This window comes from Armigeres subalbatus, chromosome 1 (assembly GCF_024139115.2).
Source record: "Armigeres subalbatus isolate Guangzhou_Male chromosome 1, GZ_Asu_2, whole genome shotgun sequence".
Taxonomy (NCBI): Eukaryota; Metazoa; Arthropoda; class Insecta; order Diptera; family Culicidae; genus Armigeres; species Armigeres subalbatus.
Genome location: NC_085139.1, coordinates 33966115 through 33990855, shown reverse-complemented (window position 1 = coordinate 33990855; position 24741 = coordinate 33966115). Strand labels below are relative to the sequence as shown.

At 37.5% G+C, this 24741-nt stretch overlaps 2 protein-coding genes across 3 annotated transcripts in view; both read left to right on the top strand.

Annotated features, from left to right (window-relative positions):
* The first annotated feature begins 2753 nt into the window (after positions 1–2753).
* On the top strand, positions 2754–15031 carry LOC134208263 (annexin B10-like). Its single transcript, XM_062684290.1, has 3 exons — positions 2754–3024; positions 13595–14485; positions 14550–15031. The coding sequence occupies exons 1-3, from the start codon at positions 3007–3009 to the stop codon at positions 14604–14606; spliced, it is 966 nt and encodes a 321-aa protein (XP_062540274.1). The 5' UTR covers positions 2754–3006; the 3' UTR covers positions 14607–15031.
* Positions 15032–24204: 9173 nt separating this feature from the next.
* Positions 24205–24741, top strand: part of LOC134208262 (annexin B10-like) — a 1762-nt gene continuing 1225 nt past the window's right edge. The window contains exon 1 of one of the 2 annotated variants that reach the window (XM_062684287.1): positions 24205–24388. In XM_062684287.1, the coding sequence (XP_062540271.1) occupies positions 24371–24388 (18 nt within the window). In that variant the 5' untranslated portion in view covers positions 24205–24370. Of the gene's footprint in view, positions 24389–24717 lie in introns of those variants that run through there. The other variant, XM_062684289.1, reaches the window with a different exon arrangement.

Below are 24741 nucleotides of genomic sequence, written 5' to 3'. Positions count from 1 at the left end.
CGTCATTAGGTTCATCGCTGGAAGTGAATCTTGATGGATTTGTACGAGTTATGGCACATACTGCTTGCTCCGTGCTGCTATGCTTCTCTACCATTGCTGTGTCGCGTTTTAGATTGATCAGTCGCTGGCATTCATCTGCTAACCTACGTACCGTCATATCATCATCAGGCTTATTGCTTTCAATTCTGAACAGGAGAGTGGTGCGAATGTCTGCATCCCGGTGTGATTTGAGGCCGCACACGTACATAAGGCATTTGAACTGATCTGGCGTCACTTCGTTAAGCTTGAATTCTTCACATTTTTGATTAACGATTCCTGCGTAAGTGTAAAAATCATCACTGGAGTTCTCGCGTGATTTTTGAAAACGTCGTAAGTCCAAAAGAGAGGCTCTCTTTGTTTACTTTCTCTTTCGATTATCACACAGCCATACTAACATTTACATTGGATTTTCCAGCACCGACCTGAAGAAAATAGCTTTGACTAGTGTGCTGAGGTGAAAATATTGCAACAAATTTTAAACTAGCCTAGATATTAGCAAAAGAGAGCGTAATAAAAGAGAGTCTCTCATTTGGACTTACGACGTTTTCAAAAATCACGCGAGAGTTCTTTGACAGCTGTAGACACTGATATCTTGCGTTGAACACTGAAATCTGTCGTCCGAAAATGGTCTTCAGAATTGATACGGTTTGATCGAAATTTTGATCTTTGGGCTTCTTCGGAAGGATATAGCTAATGTACTTTTGATGTGCCACCGTACCAATGTTCCGAAGCAAAAGTCTAACTTTTGCGGCTTCATCCAGGTTTTTTGCATCTTCATGAAGCAAGTCTTCATACCTTGAGAACCACGCTGCAAATGTTACACCGTTCTCAGGATCGTACATGAACTCTGTGATTCCACTGGACAGAGACTTGATAATAAACTCCTGATTGTCGTTCCTCTGGGTCGAAAGCGTGGATTGTTGGCTTGATGAACTTCCATTGCCTTGACCAGCGGATGATTGATTTTCCATCAGTTTATCGAGAATCCGTTGTTGATTCTGGAGAATATCCAGAAGCGATTTTTGAAACTCTGGATTCATCTTGAAATTAAAAATCTTTGAATTTCCGTAATCCTCGTCGCCAAAACTGTTATATATGGGACAGTCAGAGATCTGGACAAATAACGTCTTGATTGGACTGAGGTGAAAACAAGAATGCTTTTTATTTTTAGTGTCAAAGTAACATAGATTGCTATGATGTTCTAGGCCTTAAGTTTGGCCTGCTAACACCCACGATGCCGAAATTGACCAATCTTTGCATTTGTGGGTTTTGTAGCCACAGTCCCGAACGAAATGTAGCACACCACAGGGCTAGCACGGGTAGTTTGGCTTCTTACCGGTGTCACTGCAAGGACGTTTTTGTCGTTCACGTTCATGCTTTCCAAATCGCTTTCCGCTACCAAACTTGCGCACTGCTTGGAATTGGCCGAGGAGAGTTGGAGATTCGATCCTCGCAGTGTCACGTTTCAAGTTGAACAGGCGCTGACACTCCTCCGAAAGCTGCTCCAACGTGACGTCATAGTTGTCCTCGATTTTTGTAAGCACTTGAATTGCTCCTCAGTGAGTTTGCCGAGCATTTTTTTTTAATACTTTATTAACGTGATTTTTTATCTTAAAAGTAAGTTCATCACGGTGTTTTCCGAGCACACAAGCTTCATTCACCCTGCAACGGAACGCCATGTGATCCTCTCGCTATTTGCAGGCATCGGTATCGTCTACTGATTACCGACTCTTTTGCTATGAAAAGGCACTTGTAACGGAATTCATTTATGTTCCTGGCCAAGGAATCAAATAAGTGGTTCCGGGTTTAATGATACCTGCACTTTAAAAGACGATGCTACACAATGAATGATGCTACTGTTGTTGCTGGTTTTCGGTGCTATTCTGTCGCTGAACAAGTCGAGCCATCAACTCATGCTTTCGTTGTTGTTATGGGTTTGTGGTTGCTGTTGGTGGTGCGGGAAAGCTATATACTGCATATGCTGCTGGGCTTTTTTCGACAGTCTCCCAGACGCGCCTTATGGTATTCTGAACCACTGACCATTTTCCATCGACCTTTCAAGCGCGCCTTGTGATTTTCGAAACCACAATCAATTTTCCAGCTTTTTTGATTTTCTAAACCACAATCCATTTTCCAGCGGTCATCCAGACGCTCTTTGTGATTTTCCAAACCACAATCCATTTTCCAGCATTCGTTCCGTCGCGCTTTGTAGGAAGTATAGTGTCTGTTGTTACTGCCCTTCAACGCATAATTGTCCCTAGTCATATTTGATGAAAGAATCCAAACTAATTTATTCTGCCTAACTGAAAATTAGGTTGTCTTGTCATCTAACAAGAATGGAAGCTGGAGAACAGTGTAACGTATAACTGCGATATGGAGTATGAACAAGAGTTCAAGTTAGAACCTACATAGGTAAACCACCCTCGTATACAAAGTTTCAACACAATATCGTCTGTTGCAACATCTCATGCTGATACTGATGCCATGCACTAAAACTATCGAGTATACGACTAGTTCCATGAATTGTGTTTTGTATAACATAATTTCACTCCTACTAGTAATATTACTATACATACAGGGTACAAATAAATACACTAAAAAGAGAGAGAGATTGAGACTTGCTTCTCTGATGAACAAAACCAGTTTACAGAAACTAATATTATGGGAATATTGCATGAGCGACTGCCGCACGCTGAGTGTTATTACTATAAGCAGAGGAGATCAGTTGAGTCAGGCTGTTCAAAGTGGAAACACCGTTCGACAGGGACACTGTATAAAAATAAATATATTTTATTTTTTTTGCTAGACCGCATTGTATACAGAGAGTGTTTGAATTACAGTTGAAACTCTATAGTAGTGGTCGCGTGATTCATCGTGTTTGGTTTTACGTCGAAGCTGTCGCCGATTTAGGTCTGAACACCAAGTGCCTATCGTTGCAAAAGCAAACCAGTGATTAGTAATCTCACAATGTCGTGGTACTATACGGTAAGTGTCCGATTGTGACGAAATTCAAATCATCACTATTTTTATGCGGGTGCATCATGGGGAAACATTACCGGGGAAGGAACATCATTCACGAGTCTATGGTGGAAGTGGAAGCGAAAGTCTTATTATCATGCGAACCAACAACAACAGCAGTAAGAAGGCGTTGACGCCAAAATGACTCCAACCAGAAACTGTGTCAACATATTAAACGCAGACTCGGAGGCAGACAACCAGCGGGTGACCTTCGTCATTACTGTTGATAGTTCGCGTGACTGTAATTTAAGTCGATCCTTAGGCTTTGGTCCGATATGCGAATTAAAATAAAATTAAACTCAAAAGTGACAGTTCGGAAATTATGAAATCCCCTGCTCATAAGAATGGCTGGTGCTACCCAGCAAGACCAACAAAACATCTATCAAAAATGATTCAATATCTGTCAAAAATAATCTTGCTCTGCGAGCAGGGTTATTTGAAAATTTTCTAACTGTCACTTTTAAGTTTAATTCGATTTTAATTCACGAATCGGACCAAAGCCTTAATTAACAAATGGCAATTTGAGAATGTTTGCCGATACCCTACCCACCTACCGGTGCATCGGTAGTGTCTAAGTGATCTGGTTTCGAAATGAGTTGAAACCCTCAGTGAACACATTTAGGGGAGTGTTTGAGACGGAAGATTGTATAGCATTACAATGCTAGTAGCTGCATATCAGTCCCATATGAATGGGAATGCCACCGAAGATGAGACTGATATGCGATCATAGACAGTATAATAATTATAGTTTTGAAACGCAAGTTTTAATTTAAAAAAACAGCGATACTACTTTCAAACCGTCAAATTTGTTGGAATGTTCACTCAAATTACTTTAGATCAAAGCGATATAATATGCATCTGTTTAACAAGCATCTCGTTGAAAAGGTAAAAATTAAAGTTAAATTCAGTACAAAGTTCATATTATGATTTAAACACTTTTTTACGTGTTCAAACTTGAAATAGCCTTTTTCTGCTTCATTAAGTTTAAATGTTCATGTTTCAATTTCAACGGGTATTGTTACTACCTGATCATTAGAGTAGGTGTGACCTTGCTCTAACTCTGGGTTACACACAAGCGGTAACTGAATTCCTCATTTGCATAGTTATTAACACTTCAATGACTGTAGGGGAAGAGTACCGGTATATGAGATAAGATAAAAACAAAAATAACATCAATGATCAATGTTGGCTGAAATAATGTGTTTAGTGACCACGATGGAAAAAGTAATCAAATATATGTAGGCCGAAGGAGAAGTAAGAAGTGATAACACAGTGCTCTTTTCGCCGTTAATAATGAAAAAAAAATCTCCATCAACACTAATAACTGGATCTAAATTTTGAGGCTGTACCCAGAGCCGTAGCGTACGTTTACTACTGTCAGTCCTAGCGCCCATGGCGAAACCATCTTCGGGTGCCCTCTTAATATAGGAACTAAAATGCGAAAATTTTACATTCAATAAGCAATTTTTTTTATTTCGTGGTTAGCTAACATGAAAAATGACTGAAAGTTCTTTGAGACCGCCTCTCATCACGAAGAAAGGGGGATTCAAAATCATATTTTTTTGGGCATTATGTACTAAATCGACATTTTTGTAATCCTTAAAATTTATAGACATTTTAACGAATAAAACACTTGCAAACAGATGATTTTCTTTCTCCAGTACCCACGTCTTCCTAGATCCATCTCTGAGGTCGATCGACTCTTGGAATCGCTATCGGACCTATTCGTATCAAGGAGAATCTAACCTAGGAGTGTGTCTGGCGGTCGTTCAGAAGCACTACTGGATCCAGTTGGGTTAAAGAAAATTGCACTTTGGAGTGAGATGGTCGATGACCTAACGGACTTAGTTAAATAGTAAAAAAACTCCTATTTTGATCGGGGTTGGTTGATGACTGAAATCGCCATTGGAACTATTCTGATCAAGAAATATTTTCAGAAAAAAATATTTTAGGCTCTTTTGGAGCTTAATGTATTCAACCGTCTAAGACGAGTTAAGAATCTCTATTTAAGTCCACCAATTATTTAGATATCTTTGCAGATACGTATTTCGACTACGACTGTGTGGTCGTCTTCAGTGTCTCGTACTTGACTCGACGACGACCAAGTCGAGTCAAGTACGAGACACTGAAGACGGCCACACAGTTGTGGTCGAAATACGTATCTGCAAAGATATCGAAATAATTGGTGGAATTAAATGGAGAGTACTTAACTCGTCTTAGACGGAAGAAATATTTGTCTGAAGGTATTTCTAGATTCATTTGGGGAGATTTTTTTTCTATTCTTTGAGAACTTTCGTAATGAACCACTGGGGAAATTTTTGAAAGTATGCATGAAAGACAATAGTATGCAATAATATAAATAGAAATATGGATGACTAATCGAGCTAATTCCTAGGGTATTTTTTGTTATTAAAAAATGTCTGCAGAATGCTCTAAGAAATTTCTGGAATAACCTCCGAAGCAACTCCTGAAGTAAATCCCCAAGGAATTCTTGAAAATATTCTAAGAAGTATGATGATGGATCGACTGCAATCCCGATATTTTTGGGATTTTGGCTTGAAGCAAGGCATGAAGGCTAAATCCCACATTCAAAACAGGGATTTGTTTTACTACTGACAGAATTTTTTAAACAATGATGTTCTTGAAAGATTTTTTTGAAGAGTTTCTAAAGTAATTTCTAAAGAAATTCCTGTAGAAATCTAGAAATTTAGATGAAAATTCTAATTGGAAATTCCTTTGAAGAAATGATACGAGATGAACCGAGCTAGGACCGAAAATCTCGTGAAAAAAGATAATTCAATACAATTCAAGAAATTGATAAAAATACGTAGAAACTTGGGTAGAAAACATTTTTTTTTCAGATCAACTTTGACGTATATTATTAAATTTAAAAGAAAATGTTCAATTTGGTGGCCCACATGCCTTATCGTACCCAGTCTAACTCCGCCAGTGATTATCAAAATTAGGGAAGGGTAGGGGAAGGTGGCTAGTTGTCGACACCCTTTTGTTATTAGTTCATAACTTTCGCCCAATTGAACAAATGTTGAATCTGGGACTGCCCGCATAATCCGGGACGTCTGGTTAGTATAGGATAATGTTATTAATAATGGAACAAATACCCTATGTGACTAACATCTGTGATTTCTGTTTAAAGGTTTTGAAACATTTTCAAAATGTTCGCAATTCTTGCTTTTCATATAAACTTTCGCCTGGATTGTACGTCGCAATTTATAAGCTCATTGGGAAAGTTTGGATCTTCGGTAGATCCAAATATCCTTCCAAATATCATTCCGACTAGAAGGTCATATCAAAATTTTATCATCCTATGTTATTATGTTATACTAAATTTTTATAACAAAATTTGTTAGAAACATGGTGCAGGATGTTGTTAGAATATCTACATTTCTATCAGAAACTGCATTACTGGAAACAAAAAACTATCAAATTTTGTTACAATTTTATCATAAAAATAACATATTTTGTTAGAAATTTATAACAGAATCAGATACAAAATATATTGTTTCTGTGCAGTTGGAATTATTACAGGTCGTGAGAGGTCTCTAGATTGTCAAGAATATATTATAGAATATTTTATTCAATTTAACAAGAATATTTTTCGAAAACATGAAATTAACAACATTACAAATAAGGCAACCTTCTCAAATTATTATACAGTCAAACCTCCATGAGTCGATATTGAAGGGACCATCGACTAATGGAAATATCGAGATGTGGAATAGAAAATCCCTGGGAAACTGTTTGAAGGGACCATCACAGTAACCCAGAAAATATTTTTCAACATAGCAAAATTTGCTTCCATGAGTCGATATCGAGTCATAGAACATCGACTCATGGAGGTTTGACTGTATCAACGTTGTGATATCTATGGCTGGGAGACTTTGCTACATCTATTTTAATTGCCTACTTTTGGGCAATTCGGTGTTAAGCATTTTTCAAATCATATTATGATATAATCCTGTTACAATATTTGAAAGATAATGGCTACTGAGAACAAAACTGTATCAAAATAAGTTATAAATATCACAATATGTTAAAATTGTGTTCAATTCTTGTTATGCTCTTCTAGTCGGGATATCACAAAGTTACCTATAAAATGATTTTGTTATAAATATTCCAGTGCAACTTAAACGCCACATGTAGAACCATGATATAAAACACCGAATGCGTCGAAGATGTATAAAACTGAACTTTTGCAAGCTGAAAAGAAATTGATTGCAAAAGTGGACTTGTTTGAATTAAATTTTGTCCATTCTATTTAATCATAAATAAATAGAGTTAACAAAACCATACTTAGTTGGCAAGAAAGGAATGTAGAATAACATGAAGCAAGCGCCGTAGCTTGCGGTTGACTAGGTTGGCCCCCGCCAAGGGAAATCAAAGATATGCTTTAAAAAAAAAGACAAATTTATTTGGTTTAGGACCATTTGATAACTCAACAGACTATGGGTTGGTACAATGACATGTTGAATAATCTAGAGCAAGCAAAAAATATTGCTTCATTTCCACAACAACATGATATATGGATTGGTTTTAGTTTTGACTGCTATTCCGAAAACGGTTACAGTCAGTCAGTAAGCTGAATAAAGAAGAAAACTAAAATATTGCATTGAACAAGCTATTCGAAAATCATGAATTTTAATACCAACAAATAAGTTCAATGGCAATTCCCGGTCATCATTCCAATCCACTCCAAAATATGAGTTTTCCTGATTCTAATAGATCCGATAGTAACTCTGACCTTCGACCATCACACCCCAGAGTGGAACTTCATTAACCCAGCTAGGTCCAGAAGTGGTTTCAGAGCACCGTCGAACCCACTCCAGAATTGGATTTTCCTTGGCCGGAATAGGTCCGATAACGATTCCGATCCGTTATTTTTATGAGAAACAGCACGATAGAATTATCTGAAGAATTCCCCGCAAAACTTATGAAGGAGTTCGTGGAGGATTTCTTGGAGTAAACAATGGTGGAGTTTTCGGATCTAATTTATGGTGGAATTCCTGAAGACATTGCTGAAGACGTTGCTGAATGCATTCCAAAAGAATCCCTGATAGAATTCCGTATAGAATGCCTGGAGCAATTGTCGAAGGAATTCCTGGGGAAAGTATTATATAATATTGTATGAACGAACTTTCTTCTGGAAGGAGATTCTCTATTCATCCCGTGGATTCGCATAAGTGTGTTTGCTCATGGAACCACCCCACCCATTTTTGGCCCTTCATACAGGAGTTTGATGAAATACAAACAATAGTATAATCATGATCAAATCGTTTGTCAGATGTGGCCAATGCTATCGGCTGGTGCCTTGCTACAATAGATAGTAGTATCATCATCATTTTATAATAAATATTATTTCAGAGAGGATTTGTTTAGAAACTCAAATGTATGGTTCTAGTTTTCCAAAACTTATGTAAGAATGCAGGATTTTTATAATAATTATTATAGCCGATTTTATATTCTTTCTGAATACTAAGTCCGTTAATAATTTTCTCATTCTGATGAGCAGTATATCATGAATTTTTAAATCCATTATTGTTTTAATCATTATTGTTGTTAAATAAGCGCACAACACGAACGTTGCATTGTGAGCGTGAATGCGTCATGTTCATTTGCGTTGAGTTTTAGTACAAAACGCTGAAACGCAAAAACAAAACGCCCAGCGCGACGCGACGTGTAACGCGCTTTTCCAGCCTTTACTGTTGGTTGTGGATTTGGTTTCAAAGTTTTTTTGAAGGAAATAGTGCCAAGCACTAATATTCATGTGTTTTTATCAGACTACTATAAAACTACGATTCAGTAGACCTACAAAAGTTGCCCTCCCCCCCTACATGAAATCCTGGCTACGCTCATGTCCAGACTATGTTCATCACACATTTATCTACATTTTATTTAAATTCCATTTGAAATGTCTCCTTGGTGGGATTTCATGGAAAATTCTGCCGTCACGGAATTGGTGAAGCAATGAGAGAAGTAAAAGTAAAGAATTGGAACGTGCCTTGGAACGTGCTCACCAATTTTGTTTATCCAGAGGTTTGCACTTGATCCTACTTTGTTTCTATTTAGTCTTTGGTCCAACTGTGGCTGATTTGGCTGTTGCGAAAGCTCTCGTGGGGCTAGTGCCTTTTAAAGTTCTGGTTGCGGTTACTGTCATGGCTACTGCAGCATTGAAATTGGTTCAAGTGTGTTCACAATATTGAGTCAATATCTTCGAGCATTTGAAAGTAGGAATTTTTCAAATATTGAAAAACATAATTGTTGAATCCGAATTTCCTTTTGGGTAGGGGAGAGGGAACATTCGACTCGGCGTACACGAGTTCTTGCAGCAGGTCCTATCAAAGCGACCGTGTGCCGCTCAAAGCGCACTAGCCTAGTCCTGGTGGTGGGTGGGACTTTAAACAAATTTGACCCGACTGTTCGAGCGTCTGTTCACCAAGGAGGTGCGGTTCCAACAGCGTCTGTTCTGGCATCCAGCGGCTGAGTATGAAGTGCTATTCCCCGGAAGCTATACCTAAGATGGCAGCCCCATCCCGGTGGATAGGATCAACAACCTACTGTTCCCGGAACAACAATTTGTTCGAGAATCCGATAATGAAAGAATATGGACTGATTTTACGGCGACGACTCTTAGCGCGAAACAACGGACACGAATATGAACATGGAACGTTTTAACCCTAGCCCAGCAGGGTAAATTGGCACAACTTGCCAATGAGGCACGCCGCATGAAGCTTGAGATCCTGGGACTGAGTGAAGTCCGTTGGCCAAACTTTGGAGAACACAGAACGCCGGCAGGATAAGTTCTGCTATACTCTGGTTTACGAGGTGAACACGCTCCCCGGCAACGCGGAGTTGGCTTCCTACTAAGCGCTCAGGCACACTCTGCGCTTATGAAGTGGGAACCTATAAGTGAAAGGATAATCGTTGCCAGATTTAGAACACGGGTCCGAAACCTTACTATAATTCAATGTTATGCGCCAACCGATGCTGCCGATCTGCAAGACAAAGAGAACTTTTACAGTCAACTCAATGCCGTCGTAGATAGAATTCCGAAGGGTGATATCAAGATCTGTTTGGGCGACTTCAATGCGAAGATTAGATCCGACAACTCGAACCATGAACGCATTATGGGACGCCATGGTCTCGAAGAAATGAGCGAAACGGAGAGATGTTCGCAGAATTTTGTGGTAATAACGACATGGTGATCGTGGATCGCTCCTCCCCCATCGACCGGTTCACAAGGTCACGTGGGTCTCCGTGACGGCTTTACAGAAAATCAAATCGACCACATCTGCATCAGCCGAAAATGGAAACGGAGCCTTCTTGATGTACGGAATAAACGTAGTGCCGATATCGCGTCTGATCATCACCTCCTCATCGGCGAAATACGCCTGCGGATTGCGCGGATTCGTCGGCAGGAGGAAAGAGTTGGACGACGATTCAACACACGCCGACTGGAAGATGCCACGGTGAAACGGTCCTTCGTTGAAGAACTGGAGACGCGTGCTGCAGATATTCCGGAAGGTGGCAGCGTGGAAGACAAATGGACCGCCATCAAGAATGCCTTCATCATCACCAGCGAGAACAATCTGGGCGAACTACGCACCCAGAGAAAACAATGGATCACCGATGAGACCTGGAGGAAGATAGAGGAGCGAAGAGAAGCCAAAGCCGCGATAGAGCGATCGAAAACCAGAGGAGCCAAAGTCTTAGCCCGTCAACGATACTCGGCTCTTGAGAAGGAAGTAAAATGCTGATGTCGACGGGACAAGCGTGGGCATACTCTCTGGCCGACGAAGGAGAGAAAGCCGCAGCAACCAGGGACATTCGCCTCATCTCACGACGCTTAAGTGGGGCGAAGATGAATGCAACGATGCTTGCGAAAACGCAAATGATCAGTTATTGACCGACCCAACTGACCAGCTGAAACGCTGGTTCGAGCACTTCGAACAATTTTTTCAAGTGCCAGCCAGGCCACCACCACATCGGCATGATCTGCCTAGGATCCGACGTATAACATGCGTCAATACCGAAGCTCCATCACTGCTAGAGATTCAAACAGCCATCCAAAGCATAAAATCGAACAAAGTCCCAGGGTCGACCGCATATCAGCCGAGATGCTCAAAGCTGACCCCATGTCATGCGCTCAACTACTGCATCTTTTCTTTCGTCATATCTGGGCCACCGCAACTTTCCCGGTCGACTGGATGCAAGGTATCTTAGTGCAGGTGCCCAAAAGGGTGACCTGACTGTATGCGATAACTGGCGAGGCATTATGTTGCTGTGTACCGTTCTCAAAGTTCTGTGCAAAATTATCCTAGCCCGGATTCAGGAGAAGATCGATGCGACTCTCCGGCGGCAGCAAGCCGGATTCCGTGCCGGAAGATCCTGTGTGGACCATATTGTCACGCTCCGCATCATTTTGGAGCAGGTCAACGAATTCCAAGAGTCCCTTTACTTGGTATTCATTGACTACGAAAAAGCTTTCGACCGTCTCAATCACGAGAATATGTGGGCGCCCTGAGACGCAAGGGGGTCCTGAGAAAATCATCGGCCTCATCGAAGCACAGTACGAGGCCTTTTCGTGTGAAGTGCTGCACAATGGAGTCTGTCCGACCCTATCCGGGTCGTAGCTGGTGTGAGGCAAGGATGTATTCTATCACTGTTACTGTTCCTCATCGTAATCGATGAGATTCTGGTAGATGCGATTGACCGTGAACCAAACCGCGGGCTGTTATGGCAGCCTATAACCATGGAGCACCTAAACGACTTCGAATTGGCGGATGACGTTGCACTACTCGCGCAACGGCGCTCTGATATGCAGAGTAAGCTCAACGACCTTGCTGATCGCTCCTCCTCGGCAGGTTTAGTCATCAACGTCAACAAAACCAAATCGTTGGATGTAAACACGGTGACTCCTTCCAGTTTCACAGTAGCCGGGCAACCAGTGGAGAATGTTGAAAGCTTCCAATATCTTGGTAGCCAAATGGCGTCAGACGGTGGTACCAAGATCGACATAGGCGCACGGATCAAGAAAGCAAGGGCTGCCTTTGCGAGTTTAAGAAATATCTGGAAAAACAGGCAGATAAGTGAACGCACCAAAATACGAATTTTCAACTCTAACGTGAAATCTGTGCTGTTATACGCTAGCGAAACATGGTGTGTATCAGTGGAGAACACTCAACGGCTGCAGGTGTTCATTAACAGATGCCTGCGGTATATAATTCGGGCCTGGTGGCCTCACAACTGGATCTCAAACAACGAGCTCCATCGTCGTTGTCACCAGAGGCCGATAACAACAGAAATTCAGGATCGGAAGTGGGGCTGGGTCGGCCACACTCTACGTAGGGGCGGAAACGAAATCTGTAAGCAAGCATTAGACTGGAACCCAGCGGGACATCGCAGCAGAGGCAGACCCAGAGGCTCATGGCGGAGAAGCCTCAATAAAGAAATAAAAGAAGTCGACCGAAATCTAACCTGGCAACAGGTTAAAGCGATAGCCGGGCATCGCTCAGGATGGAGATCTTTCAAGTCGGCCCTTTGCACCACCGGAGGTGTACAGGATCCATAAGTAAGTAAGTAAGTACACGAGTTCTTGACGATACTTCGCTTTTAGGTAGTTTACAAGAAATTATTTGACAGTTTCCAGCTCGACGCGTACCTATTCTTGTCACTTGTCGACAGTTTACAAGAGACTATATCCGGAGACCAGAAAATTCTGTTAGCTGGGAGTTAAAAATGCCACTGAGATTCAGCAAGATTTCATACTACATAAGTATACTTGAGCCAATTAAGGTTCCTCGACGTTCTTGATAATATCTGCAAATTGATTGATTGATTAATGCAGAGTTATATGTTTTATGCTATTATGTCCGGGAACTCTTGTGGACTTATTTGAACCTCTGTGGACGTCAATAATTACTTTGGGATTTCTACAAATGCTCAATATCTGCGTCTAGAAGTTAATGAGTTTCCAATATCTTAAAAACTTGCAGAAATTTTCATATATCACTACAAATAATTTAAGGCTTTATAAAATACTACTTATTATTCTCAGAACATCTTAACAACATTGTGAACTCTGTCAATTACTGACTAGCAATATTCGGAAAAATCTCACAATACGGAAATAAAAAATCATGGACGATTCAAATCAAGCGCGAGTTGAACTTGAAACACGCCAGTATAATATCCCACAAAAAATTATACGATTGGATTCATCCGTTTGAACCATTGCAAAATTTATTGTGTTCTTCGCATAGATAAACGAATATTGATGGCACAATGATAGAGATTTAAGAAGAATTTTATCAACACTACTCACTGGATCTTGTCGGGGTTTTCCCCATTTTACATTTTAACCTTATTTTTTCTCTTTTTGTGATAAAAAAAACTCATGCCTGGAAAGTCAGGGAATTTTATTTTCAGATTTGAGTCGACACCCTGTAAATTCAATGATTGCATTAAAGTGTTACAACTATGTATTAAACTACACATCTGTTTTTATTTTTGCTCTTTCCAGGCTAAACCCACCGTGCTCCCGGTGGAAGATTTCAACCCGTCGGCAGATGCTGCAGCCCTGCGTAAAGCAATGAAAGGCTTCGGAACGGACGAACAGGCCATCATCGATATCCTGTGCGCCCGTTCCAACTGGCAGCGTCAGGTCATATCGGAAACGTTCAAAAATGAACTGGGTAGAGACCTGCTCAAAGACCTGAAATCGGAGCTGGGCGGTAAATTCGAAGACGTCATTCTCGGGCTGATGTTGCCGCCGGTCAATTACCTCTGCAAACAGCTGCACAAGGCCATGGATGGTATCGGTACTAACGAGCGTGCCGTTATCGAGATTCTTTGCTCGCAAAACAACGAACAAATGCAACACGTCGCTCGAGTTTATGAGGAAATGTACAACCGCCCATTGGCGGAACATGTTTGCACAGAAACTTCCGGTGACTTTCGACGATTGCTCACACTGATTATCACCGGAACGCGTGACGTCCCTGGTACGGTCGATCCAGATCTCGCCATTGAACAAGCAAAGCAGATGTACGATGCCGGCGAAGGTCAGTGGGGTACGGACGAATCTGTTTTCACCAAGATCATGGCCCATTCAAGCTTCGACCAGCTGGAATACGTTTTCGACGAGTACAAGAAACTGACCGGCCGCACTATCGAACAGGCCTTGAAAGCCGAAGTGAGCGGAGACCTGTACAATGCTCTGAGTGCGATCGTGGAATGTGTCCAGATGGCCCCGCATTTCTTCGCCAAGCGCCTATTCGAAGCCATGGACGGCTTGGGCACGGATGACACCACCTTGATAAGAATTATTGTGTCGCGATCGGAAATTGACTTGCAGAACATCAAGGACGAGTACGAGCAGATGTACAACAAAACGTTGATGAGTGCAGTGAAGGTATTGAACGCTTATCAATTTAGCGCAATGGTTATCATATATGTTCTCTTATTTCTCATTTCAGAGTGAAACTTCTGGCGACTACAAGAAAGCTCTATGTGCCTTGATTGGAGATGCCTAAAACCACCGAGTGTAATTTTAACATTAGATCCTCAAAACAAATATTGTATGTTATATGTTAATGCTATATGTGCGTTTTTTATGGATAACATTTTTCGTAAATCCGTAGTAAAATGCTATCTAAAAAAAATGCTTGTGGCATTCAAAAGTATTTTAAACACAGTCGACAAACAAGTGCCAAGAACCTACTGTGGACCATTTTTGTCCTGGCTCTGTAGGCACTGTAACTCATAAATATACATTCTACAAGATATTAGGCCACTGGCGGAGATGGGTTCGTGTCTCAAAAACTCCTATAGCTAACACCAATTGGCGAAATAATTGTCTACCTAAAACGCATCAATCATTTCAAGCACATATTATTTATTTCTTTTATTGTACGTAAAAGCATAATCGAAAAATAAACATCTTGATTTGTCAAATAAATAGCTCCCGTAATAGATATCCGAAGTCATAAATTATCAGATGATTGTGGCCAACGAATGTTAAATAATAAGTGTTTATTCGCGCTTGATAAGATAACGGACAGAATGGAATTTCAATTGGGTTCTACTGTGCGATGTCACCATTCTTGGGATACGATAAGTGGGAGTCCGAGGATTGAGTAAGGAGAAAAATAGGTTGTAAGAAGGATAAAAAGGAATTCAGGTTCGATTGATGTGGATTGGTTCAAGTTTGGACTTTATTAGCAATGAATTAAGATTGAGTTAGATTTGAGTTAGATGTAATGTATGTACAATTTGAATAGGATTTTTATAAGAATAATAGACTATAAACAGAAGGTCGTGGGTCACAGACTCTTTTCTTTCTTTCCTACTTAGTAAAACTTTGTTCTATTTGTGTTGCACGTTCTACCAAAACGTTCCCTACTGTCCAACTAACCATCCTTCCACAACTTCAGTATTCGTAATGATAGCCAGGACGAGCATCGGCCTTTGAAGAATGTTTTTGCTTCTATAGTGCCAAATCATTTTCTGGAGTAACAAATAAAAGTATTACTACACTCATACAAATGATCTAACGGATTTAAATTAGCTTTGGATTGGATTTCAATTGTATCTGGATCGAATTTGGATTAAATTTGGATAGCATTGAATTGGATTTGGATTGCATTTGGATTGAATTTCGATTGAATTCGAATTGGATTTAGATTGCATTTGGATAGATTGGATTTGGCTTAAATATGGATTGAATTAAAACTGGATTTGAATTGAATTTAGATTAAGTTTGAATTGAGTCCGCATGGTATTGGGACCGGATTTGAATTGAATAAAAATTGTATTTAGAAAGGATTTGAATAGAAAAACCGATTAGATTTGAATTAAATTTTGATTACTTTTGGATTGAAGATAGATTGAATTTAAAATGATTTTTATTGGATTTGATTTGAATTTCGATTGGATGAAATTCAGATTGAATAACATTTGGATTTGGATTGATTTCGGATTGAGTATGGATTGAATTTGGATTACCTTGGATTGGATTTAGATTGAATTTGAATTGGATTCGTTTTGGAATTATCTGGATTTGCATTGAATTGGATTTGGATCGAGAAATGGATTGGACTTCGATTTGAATTAGATATGGGATGAGTTTTTGTTGAATTTGAATAGAATTTGGATTTGGATCAATATGGATTGAATGTGGATTGGATTTGGAGTGGATTAGGATTGGATTGGATTGTATTTAAATTGAATTCGGATAGAATTTGGAAAGAATTTGGATTGGAATTAAATACGATTCTGATTAGATTTGGATTAGATCTGGAATAGATTTGAATCGTATTTCGATTAGTTTTGGAGAAGATATGGATAAAATTTAGATTAAATTTGGTTGGGGTATGGAAAAGATTTGTATTAGATTTGGTTTGGATATGGATTTGGATTGGATTTGGATTCTATCTGGATTAGATTTGTATTGGATAAGGATTGGATTTTGATTGGACTTTGACTGAATTTGAATTGGATTAGGATTTGATTTGGATTAGAATTGGATTGAATTTGGATTGGATTGGACTTTGATTGGATTTGGATTGGATTTTAATTGGATTTGGATTGGATTTGGATTGGATAAGGATTGGATTTGGATTGGACTTTGATTGAATTAGGATTGGATTAGATTCGATTTGAATTGGATTTAGATTGGATTTGGATTGGACTTTGATTGAATTTGAATTGGATTAGGATTCGATTTGGATGGGATTTGGATTGGATTTAAATGGGATTTGGATTGGATTTGGATCGGATATGGATTGGATTTGTTTTGGACTTGGATTGGATTTGGATTGGATTTAGTTTGAATTTGGATTGAATTTGGATTCGATTTGAATTGGATTTGGATTGGACGTTGATTGGATTTTAATTTGGACTGGATTTGGATTGAATTTGGATCGAATTTATATTGGATTCGGATTGGATTTGGATTGGATTTAGATTGGATTTGGATTGGGTTGGATTTGGATTCGAATTGGATTCTATTTGGATTTGATTTGGATTGAATACGGATTAGATTTGGTTTTGGATTGGAATTGGATTGGATTTTGATTTGGATTGGATTTAGATTTGAATTGAATTTGGAATGGATTTGGATTTGGATTTGAATTGGATTTGGATTGAATTTGGATTGGATTTGGATTCAATCTGGATTGGATTTGTATTGGATAAGGATTGGATTTGGATTGGACTTTGATTGAATTTGAATTGGATGAGGATTCGATTTGGATTAGAATTGGATTGGATTTGGATTGGATGAGGATTGGATTTGTATTGGACTTTGATTGAATTTGAATTGGATTAGGATTCGATTCGGATTGGATTTGGATGGGATTTGGATTGGAGTTGGATCGGATATGGATTGGATTTGGATTCGTTATAAATTGGATTTGGATTAAACGTTGATTAGATTTAAATTTGGATTGAATTTGGATTTGGATTGGATTTAGATTGGATTCACATTGGATTTGGATTGGATTTAGATTGGATTTGGATTGAATTTGGATTGAATTTAGATTGAATTCAGATTGGAATTGAATTAGATTTGGATTGAATTTGGATTCGATTTGAATTGAATTTGGATTGGACGTTGATTTAATTTGAATTAGGATTGGATTTGCATCAAATTAGATTGGATTTGGATTGGATTTAGGTTGGATTTAGGTTGGATTTGGAATGGATTTTGATTGGATTTGGATTGGATTTGAATTAGATTTGGATTGATTTCAGATTAGATTTGATTTTGGATTGGAGTTGGATTTGGATTGAATTTGGATTGGATTCGGATTGAATTTGGATTGAATTCGGATGGGATTATGACTTGTATTGGTTTTGGATTGGATTTGGATTTGAATTTTGATTGGATTTGATTTGGTTTGGTTGGGAGGATTTGGATTTGATTGGTTGGTTGGATTTGGATTGAATTCGGATTGGAATCCAATTTAAATCCTAATCCAAATCCATTCCAAATCCAATCCAGTCAAAATTCAAATCCAAATCCAATCCAATTCAAAATCCAATCCAAATCCAAATCTAATCCGAATTCAATCCAAATCCAATCCAAATCGAATCCAAATCCAATCCAATTCAAATTCAATTCTAATCCGAATTCAATTCAAATCTTACCCAAATACAATTCAAATCCAATCTGAATCCAATCCAAATCCAATCCAAATTCAAATCTTATCAACGTTTAGTCCAAATCCAATTCAAAACGAATCCAAATCCAATCCAAATCTAATTCAATTTTAATCCAAATCCAATCTAAATTCATTCCAAATCCAATCTAAATCCAATCCAAATCCAATCCAAATTCAAACCAAATTCAATCCAAATCCAATCCAAATACAATCCAAATCCAATCCAAGTCCAAATCAAATCCAATCCATATCCGATCCAAATCCAATAGAAAATCAATCCAAATCCCACCCCAATTCAATCCAAATCCCATCCAAATCCAATCCGAATCGATTCCTAATCCAATTCAAATTCAATTCAATTCAAATCCAATTCAAAACGAATCCAAATCCAATCCAAATCTAATTCAATTCTAATCCCAATCCAATCCAAATCCAATCTAAATTCATTCCAAATCCAATCTAAATCCAATTCAAATTCAAACCAAATTCAATCCAAATCCAATCCAATTCCAATCAAAGTCCAATCCAAATCCAATCTAAATCCAATTCAAATCGAATCTAATCCAATCCTAAAAATTTGGATTGGATTTGAATTGGATTAGAATTGGATTTGGGTTTGGTTTAAATTGCAATTGGATTGGACTTTGATTGGATTTGGATTGTATTTGAATTGGGTTAAGATTGGATTTGTATTGGGTGCGGATTGAATTGGGTTTGGATTAGATTTAAACTGGATTTGGATTGAATTTGGATAGGATTTGAATTGAATTGGATTGCTTTTGGATTTGGATTAGGTTTGGATTAAATCAAGATAGGATTTGGATTGGCTTTGGATTGAATTAAGATTGAATTTAGATTTGGATTGGATTCGAATTGGATTTGAATGTGATATGAATTGGATTTGGATTGGATTAGATTGGATTTGGATTGGACTTTGATTGAATTTGGATTGGAATTTGATTCGATTTGAATTGGATTTGGATTGGATTAGGATTGGATTTTAATTGAAGTTTGATTGAACTTGGATTGGATTTGGATTCGATTTGGATTGGATTTGGATTGAATTTAGATTGAATTTGGATAGGATTTGGATTGGAATTGAATTGGAATTGGATTGGATTTGATTTCAATTGGATTTGGATTCGTTTTGAATTGGATTTGAATTGGACTTTGATTGAATTTTGATTGGATTTGGATTCGATTTCGATTGGATTTTAAATGGATTTGATCGGGGTTTTTAATTGACTTAAATTGGATTGGTACTCGATTGGGTGTGGATTGGATTTGGATTTAATTTGGATTGGATTTCAATTGAATTTGGATTGGGTCTGGATTGGATTAGGGTTGGATTTGGGTTGGATTGGATTTGGATAGAATTTAGATTGGATTTGGATAGGATTTAAATTTGGAATGGAATTGGATTGGATTGTATTTGGGTTTGGATTAGATTTGGATTGGATTTGGATTGAATTTGGATTGAATTTGGATTGAATTCAGATTGGAATTGAATTAGATTTGGATTGAATTTGGATTCGATTTGAATTGAATTTGGATTGGACGTTGATTTAATATGAATTTGGATTGGATTTGCATCAAATTAGATTGGATTTTGATTGGATTTTGATTGGATTTGGATTTTATTTGAATTGGATTTGAATTAGATTTGGATTGATTTCAGATTAGATTTGATTTTGGATTGGAGTTGGATTTGGATTTGGATTGAATTTGGATTGGATTCGGATTGAATTTGGATTGAATTAGGATGGGATTATGATTTGTATTGGTTTTGGATTGGATTTGGATTGGATTAGGATTGGATTAGGATTGGATTTGGATTGAATTTGGATTGGATATGGATTCTATCTGGATTGGATTTGGGTTGAATTTAGATTAGATCCAAATTCAGTCCAATGAAAATTCAAATCCAATCCAAATCCACTCTTATTCCAATCCAAATCCAATTTAAATCCTAATCCAATCCGAATCCAAATCTAAATCCATTCCAAATCCAGTCCAGTCAAAATTCAAATCCAAAACCAATCCAATTTAAAATCCAATCCAAATCCAAATCTAATCCGAATTCAATCCAAATCCAATCCAAATCGAATCCAAATCCAATTCAAATTCAATTCTAATCCGAACTCAATCTAAATCTACCCAAATCCAATTCAAATCCAATCTGAATCCAATCCAAATCCAATCCAAATTCAAATCTTATCAACGTTTAATCCAAATCCAATCTAAATCCAATTAAAAACGAATCCAAATCCAATCCAAATCTAATTCAATTCTAATCCAAATCCAATCCAAATCCAATCTAAATTCATTCCAAATTCAATCTAAATCCAACCAAACCAACCAAATTCAAACCAAATTCAGTCCCAATCCAGGTCCAATCAGTACAGTCCAAATCAATCCAAGTCAACTAAGTCAAATCCAATCCATATCCGATCAAAATCCAATCCAAATCCCATCCCAATTCAATCCAAATCCCATCCAAATCCAATCCGAATCGATTCCTAATCCAATTCAAATTCAATTCAATTCAAATCCAATTCAAAACGAATCCAAATCCAATCCAAATCTAATTCAATTCTAATCCAAATCCAATCCAAATCCAATCTAAATTCATTCCAAATCCAATCTAAATCCAATTCAGATTCAATCCAAATTCAAACCAAATTCAATCCAAATCCAATCCAAATCCAATCAAAGTCCAATCCAAATCCAATCTAAATCCAATTCAAATCGAATCTAATCCAATCCTAAAAATTTGGATTGGATTTGAATTGGATTAGAATTGGATTTGGATTGGGTTTAAATTGCAATTGGATTGGACTTTGATTGGATTTGGATTGTATTTGAATTGATTTGGATTTGTATTGGGAGCGGATTGAATTGGGTTTGGATTAGATTTAGACTGGACTTGGATTGACTTTGGATAGGATTTGAATTGTATTTGGATTGGATTTGGATTTGAATTTGCTTTGGATTAAATCAAGATAGGATTTGGATTGGCTTTGGATTGAATTAAGATTGAATTTGGATTTGGATTGGATTCGAATTGGATTTGAATGTGATATGAATTGGATTTGGATTGGATTAGATTGGATTTGGATTGGACTTTGATTGAATTTGGATTGGAATGGATTTGAATTGGATGTGAATTGGATTCAGGATTTGGATTGGAATTTGATTCGATTTGAATTGGATTTGGATTGGATTTTGATTGGATTTTAATTTAAGTTTGATTGGTTGGATTAGATTTGGATTGGATTTAGATTGGTTTTGGATATGGATTGAATTTGGAATGGATTTGAATTGGATTTGGATTGAATTTGAATTGGGTTTGGATTTGATTTGGATTTGATTTCAATTGAATTTGGATTCGTTTTGGATTGGACTTTGATTAAATTTGCATTGGATTTGGATTTGATTTCGATTGGATTTGAAATGGATTCGATTGGGGGTTTTGATTGACTTAAATTGGATTGGTACTCGATTGGGTGTGGATTGGATTTGGATTGAGTTAGTATTGGATTTCAATTGGATTTGGATTGGGTATGGATTGGATTAGGGTTGGATTTGGGTTGGATTGGTTTGGATGGAATTTAGATTGGATTTGGATAGGATTTAAATTTGGAATGGAATTGGATTGGATTGGATTTGGGTTTGGATTAGATTTGGATTGGATTTAAATTGGTTTTGGATATGGATTGAATATGGAATGGATTTGAATTGGATTTGGATTGACTTTGGATTGAATTTGAAATTGATTGGAATTTGATTGAATTTGAATTAGATATGGATTGGTTTTGTATTCGATTTCAATTGAATTTGGATTCGTTTTGGATTGGATTTGAATTGGACTTTGATTGAATTTGGATTGGATTTGGATTCGATTTCGATTGGATTTGATTGGGGTTTTTTGATTGGATTGGGCTTGGATTGGATTTGGATTTAATTTGGATTGGATTTGTATTGGATTCGGATTGGATTTAGATTGAATTTGAATTGGATTGGATTAGACGTTGATTGAATTTGGATTGAATGTGAATTGGATTTGGATTGGATTTGGATTCGATTTTAATTGGATTTGGATAACATTTGGATTCTATTTGAATTGGATTTGGATTGGATTTTGATTGAAATTTGATTGAATTTGGATTGGATTTGGATTCGATTTGGATTGGATTTTGATTATAATTGGATTGGATTTGGATTGGAATTGGGAATTAGATTGGTTTGAATTGAAATTTGATTGAATTTGAATTAGATTTGGATTGAATATGGATTAGATTTGGATTGGATTTGGATATGAATTGAATTTGGAATGGATTTGAATTGGATATGGATTGGATTTGGATTGAATTTGGATTGAATATGAATTGGAATTTGAATTGGATTTGGATTAGATTTAGATCCGATTTGGAATGGATTTTATTGGGATTTGTAATTGACATAAATTGGATTTGGATTCGTCTTGGATTGGACTTCGGTTGAATCTGGATTGGATTTGGATTCGATTTGGAATGGATTTGATTGGGATTTGTAATTGACATAAATTGGATTTAGATTATATTTGGATTTGATTTGAATTGTTTTTGGATTGGTATTCGATTAGGTTTGAATTGGATTTGGATTGGATGTGGTTTGAATTTTGATTAGATTGGGAATGGATTTGGATTGGCTTTGGATTGGATTTGGATTGAATTTGGATTGAGTTTGAATTGGATTTGGAAATGGATTTGGATTGGATTGGAATTAGATTGGATTTGGATTGAATTTAGATTGGATGTGAATTGGATATGGGTTTGGATTGGATTTTGATTCGATTTTAATTCGGTTTAAATTAGATGTGGATTCGATTTGAATTGGATTTTGATTGTATTTTGATTGAATTTGGATTGGATTTGGATTCGGTTAAGATGAGATATGGATTGGTTTTGGATTTGATCTGGATTGGATTGGATTTGGATTGAAGTTAAATTGGATTTAAATTTGGAATTGGATTGGATTTGAATTAGATTTGGATTGAATTTGGATTAATTTGGATTTGGATTGGATTTACATTGGATTTGGATATGAATTGAATTTGGAACGGATTTGAATTGGATTTGGATTGAGTTTGAATTGGAGTTTGGTTTGGATTTGGATTCGATTTCAATTGGATTTGGATTTTGATTTTGGACTTTGATTTAATTAGGATTGGATTTGGACTTGATCTGGATTGGATTTGAATTTGGATTGCATTGGAATTAGATTGAATTTATATTGGATTTGGATTGGAATAAAATTGGAATTGGATTGGATTTTGATTTGGATTGTATTTGGATTGGATTTAAATTGTATTTAGATTAGATTAGAATTGGTTTTGAATTGTATTTAGATTGGATTTGAATTGCAACTGGATTGGGTGTAGATTAGAATTGGGATTGGATTTGGATTGGATTTGGAATGGATTTGGATTGGATTTGGAATGGATCTGATCTTATAATTGTGTTTAATTGTTGTTATGGGGTCTTATTATTGTATGGTGTCTCCAATACCCTTGCGAGGCGTTGGATTGCGAATCCGAAGATGGCGAGTTCGATTCTCGGTCCGGTCTATGATGTTTTCGGGTTGGAAACATTCTCGACTCCCTGGGCATAGTGTACCCATTGTACTTGCCACACAAGATACATACTCATGCAAATGGAAGCATAGAAAAGCATTCAATTAATATCTGAGGCAATGATAATATAAAACTAAGTCGAAGAGCAGGCCAAGTTCCAGTTGGAATGTAGAACCGTTGAAGAAGAAGATTGTATGTTATAGTGTGAATATAAGAAAGCACACATTGGACGGTTGTATTAATTTTTCTTTCATCTTGCTACTATGTAATATGCGACATGGTATGCGGATGTGCTAACGACTTAAAGACATTCTCACTTTGGTCAACGGGCGAGAGGCGAACACATTTCTCCCCCGTTGTCGTAACGAGAAAGTTTCTCCCAACAACCAGTGTGAAAATATTCTCAGACACGAAGTCGTGCTGTGATGAGTTGGTGAATATTTTTTTAATTTATTTCTCATAATTTCGAACAACAATATTGTACCGCCAAATAGGCAACTGGATCTGAGTATTGATAAAAATGTCAATTAACTACACAGTAAGTAAGATAGTCTTCAGTGTAATTTGTTTCACCATTTCACGATTTGCGTGATCATTGATCTATAAATAGCGTTCCGAAAAACATGCACACTGTTCAAAACTTTTGTTTATTCTTGGGTCGCGTGTCATCATTCTAACTTGAAAATTCATATTTTGGACATATTTCAACTTTGGATTATTTAATTCGTATTACGATAATCGGATCAAAAATACTTATGGTTTCTGTTTATTTGATTATACCAATTCGATATTCGCCACCTGAGTCAGACAGTGGCAGCGCCAGTCAATGGAGTTGTCAGATCATTTTTTAAAACAAATGTGTGACTACGTCGAATAGTAATCAGTATTAGT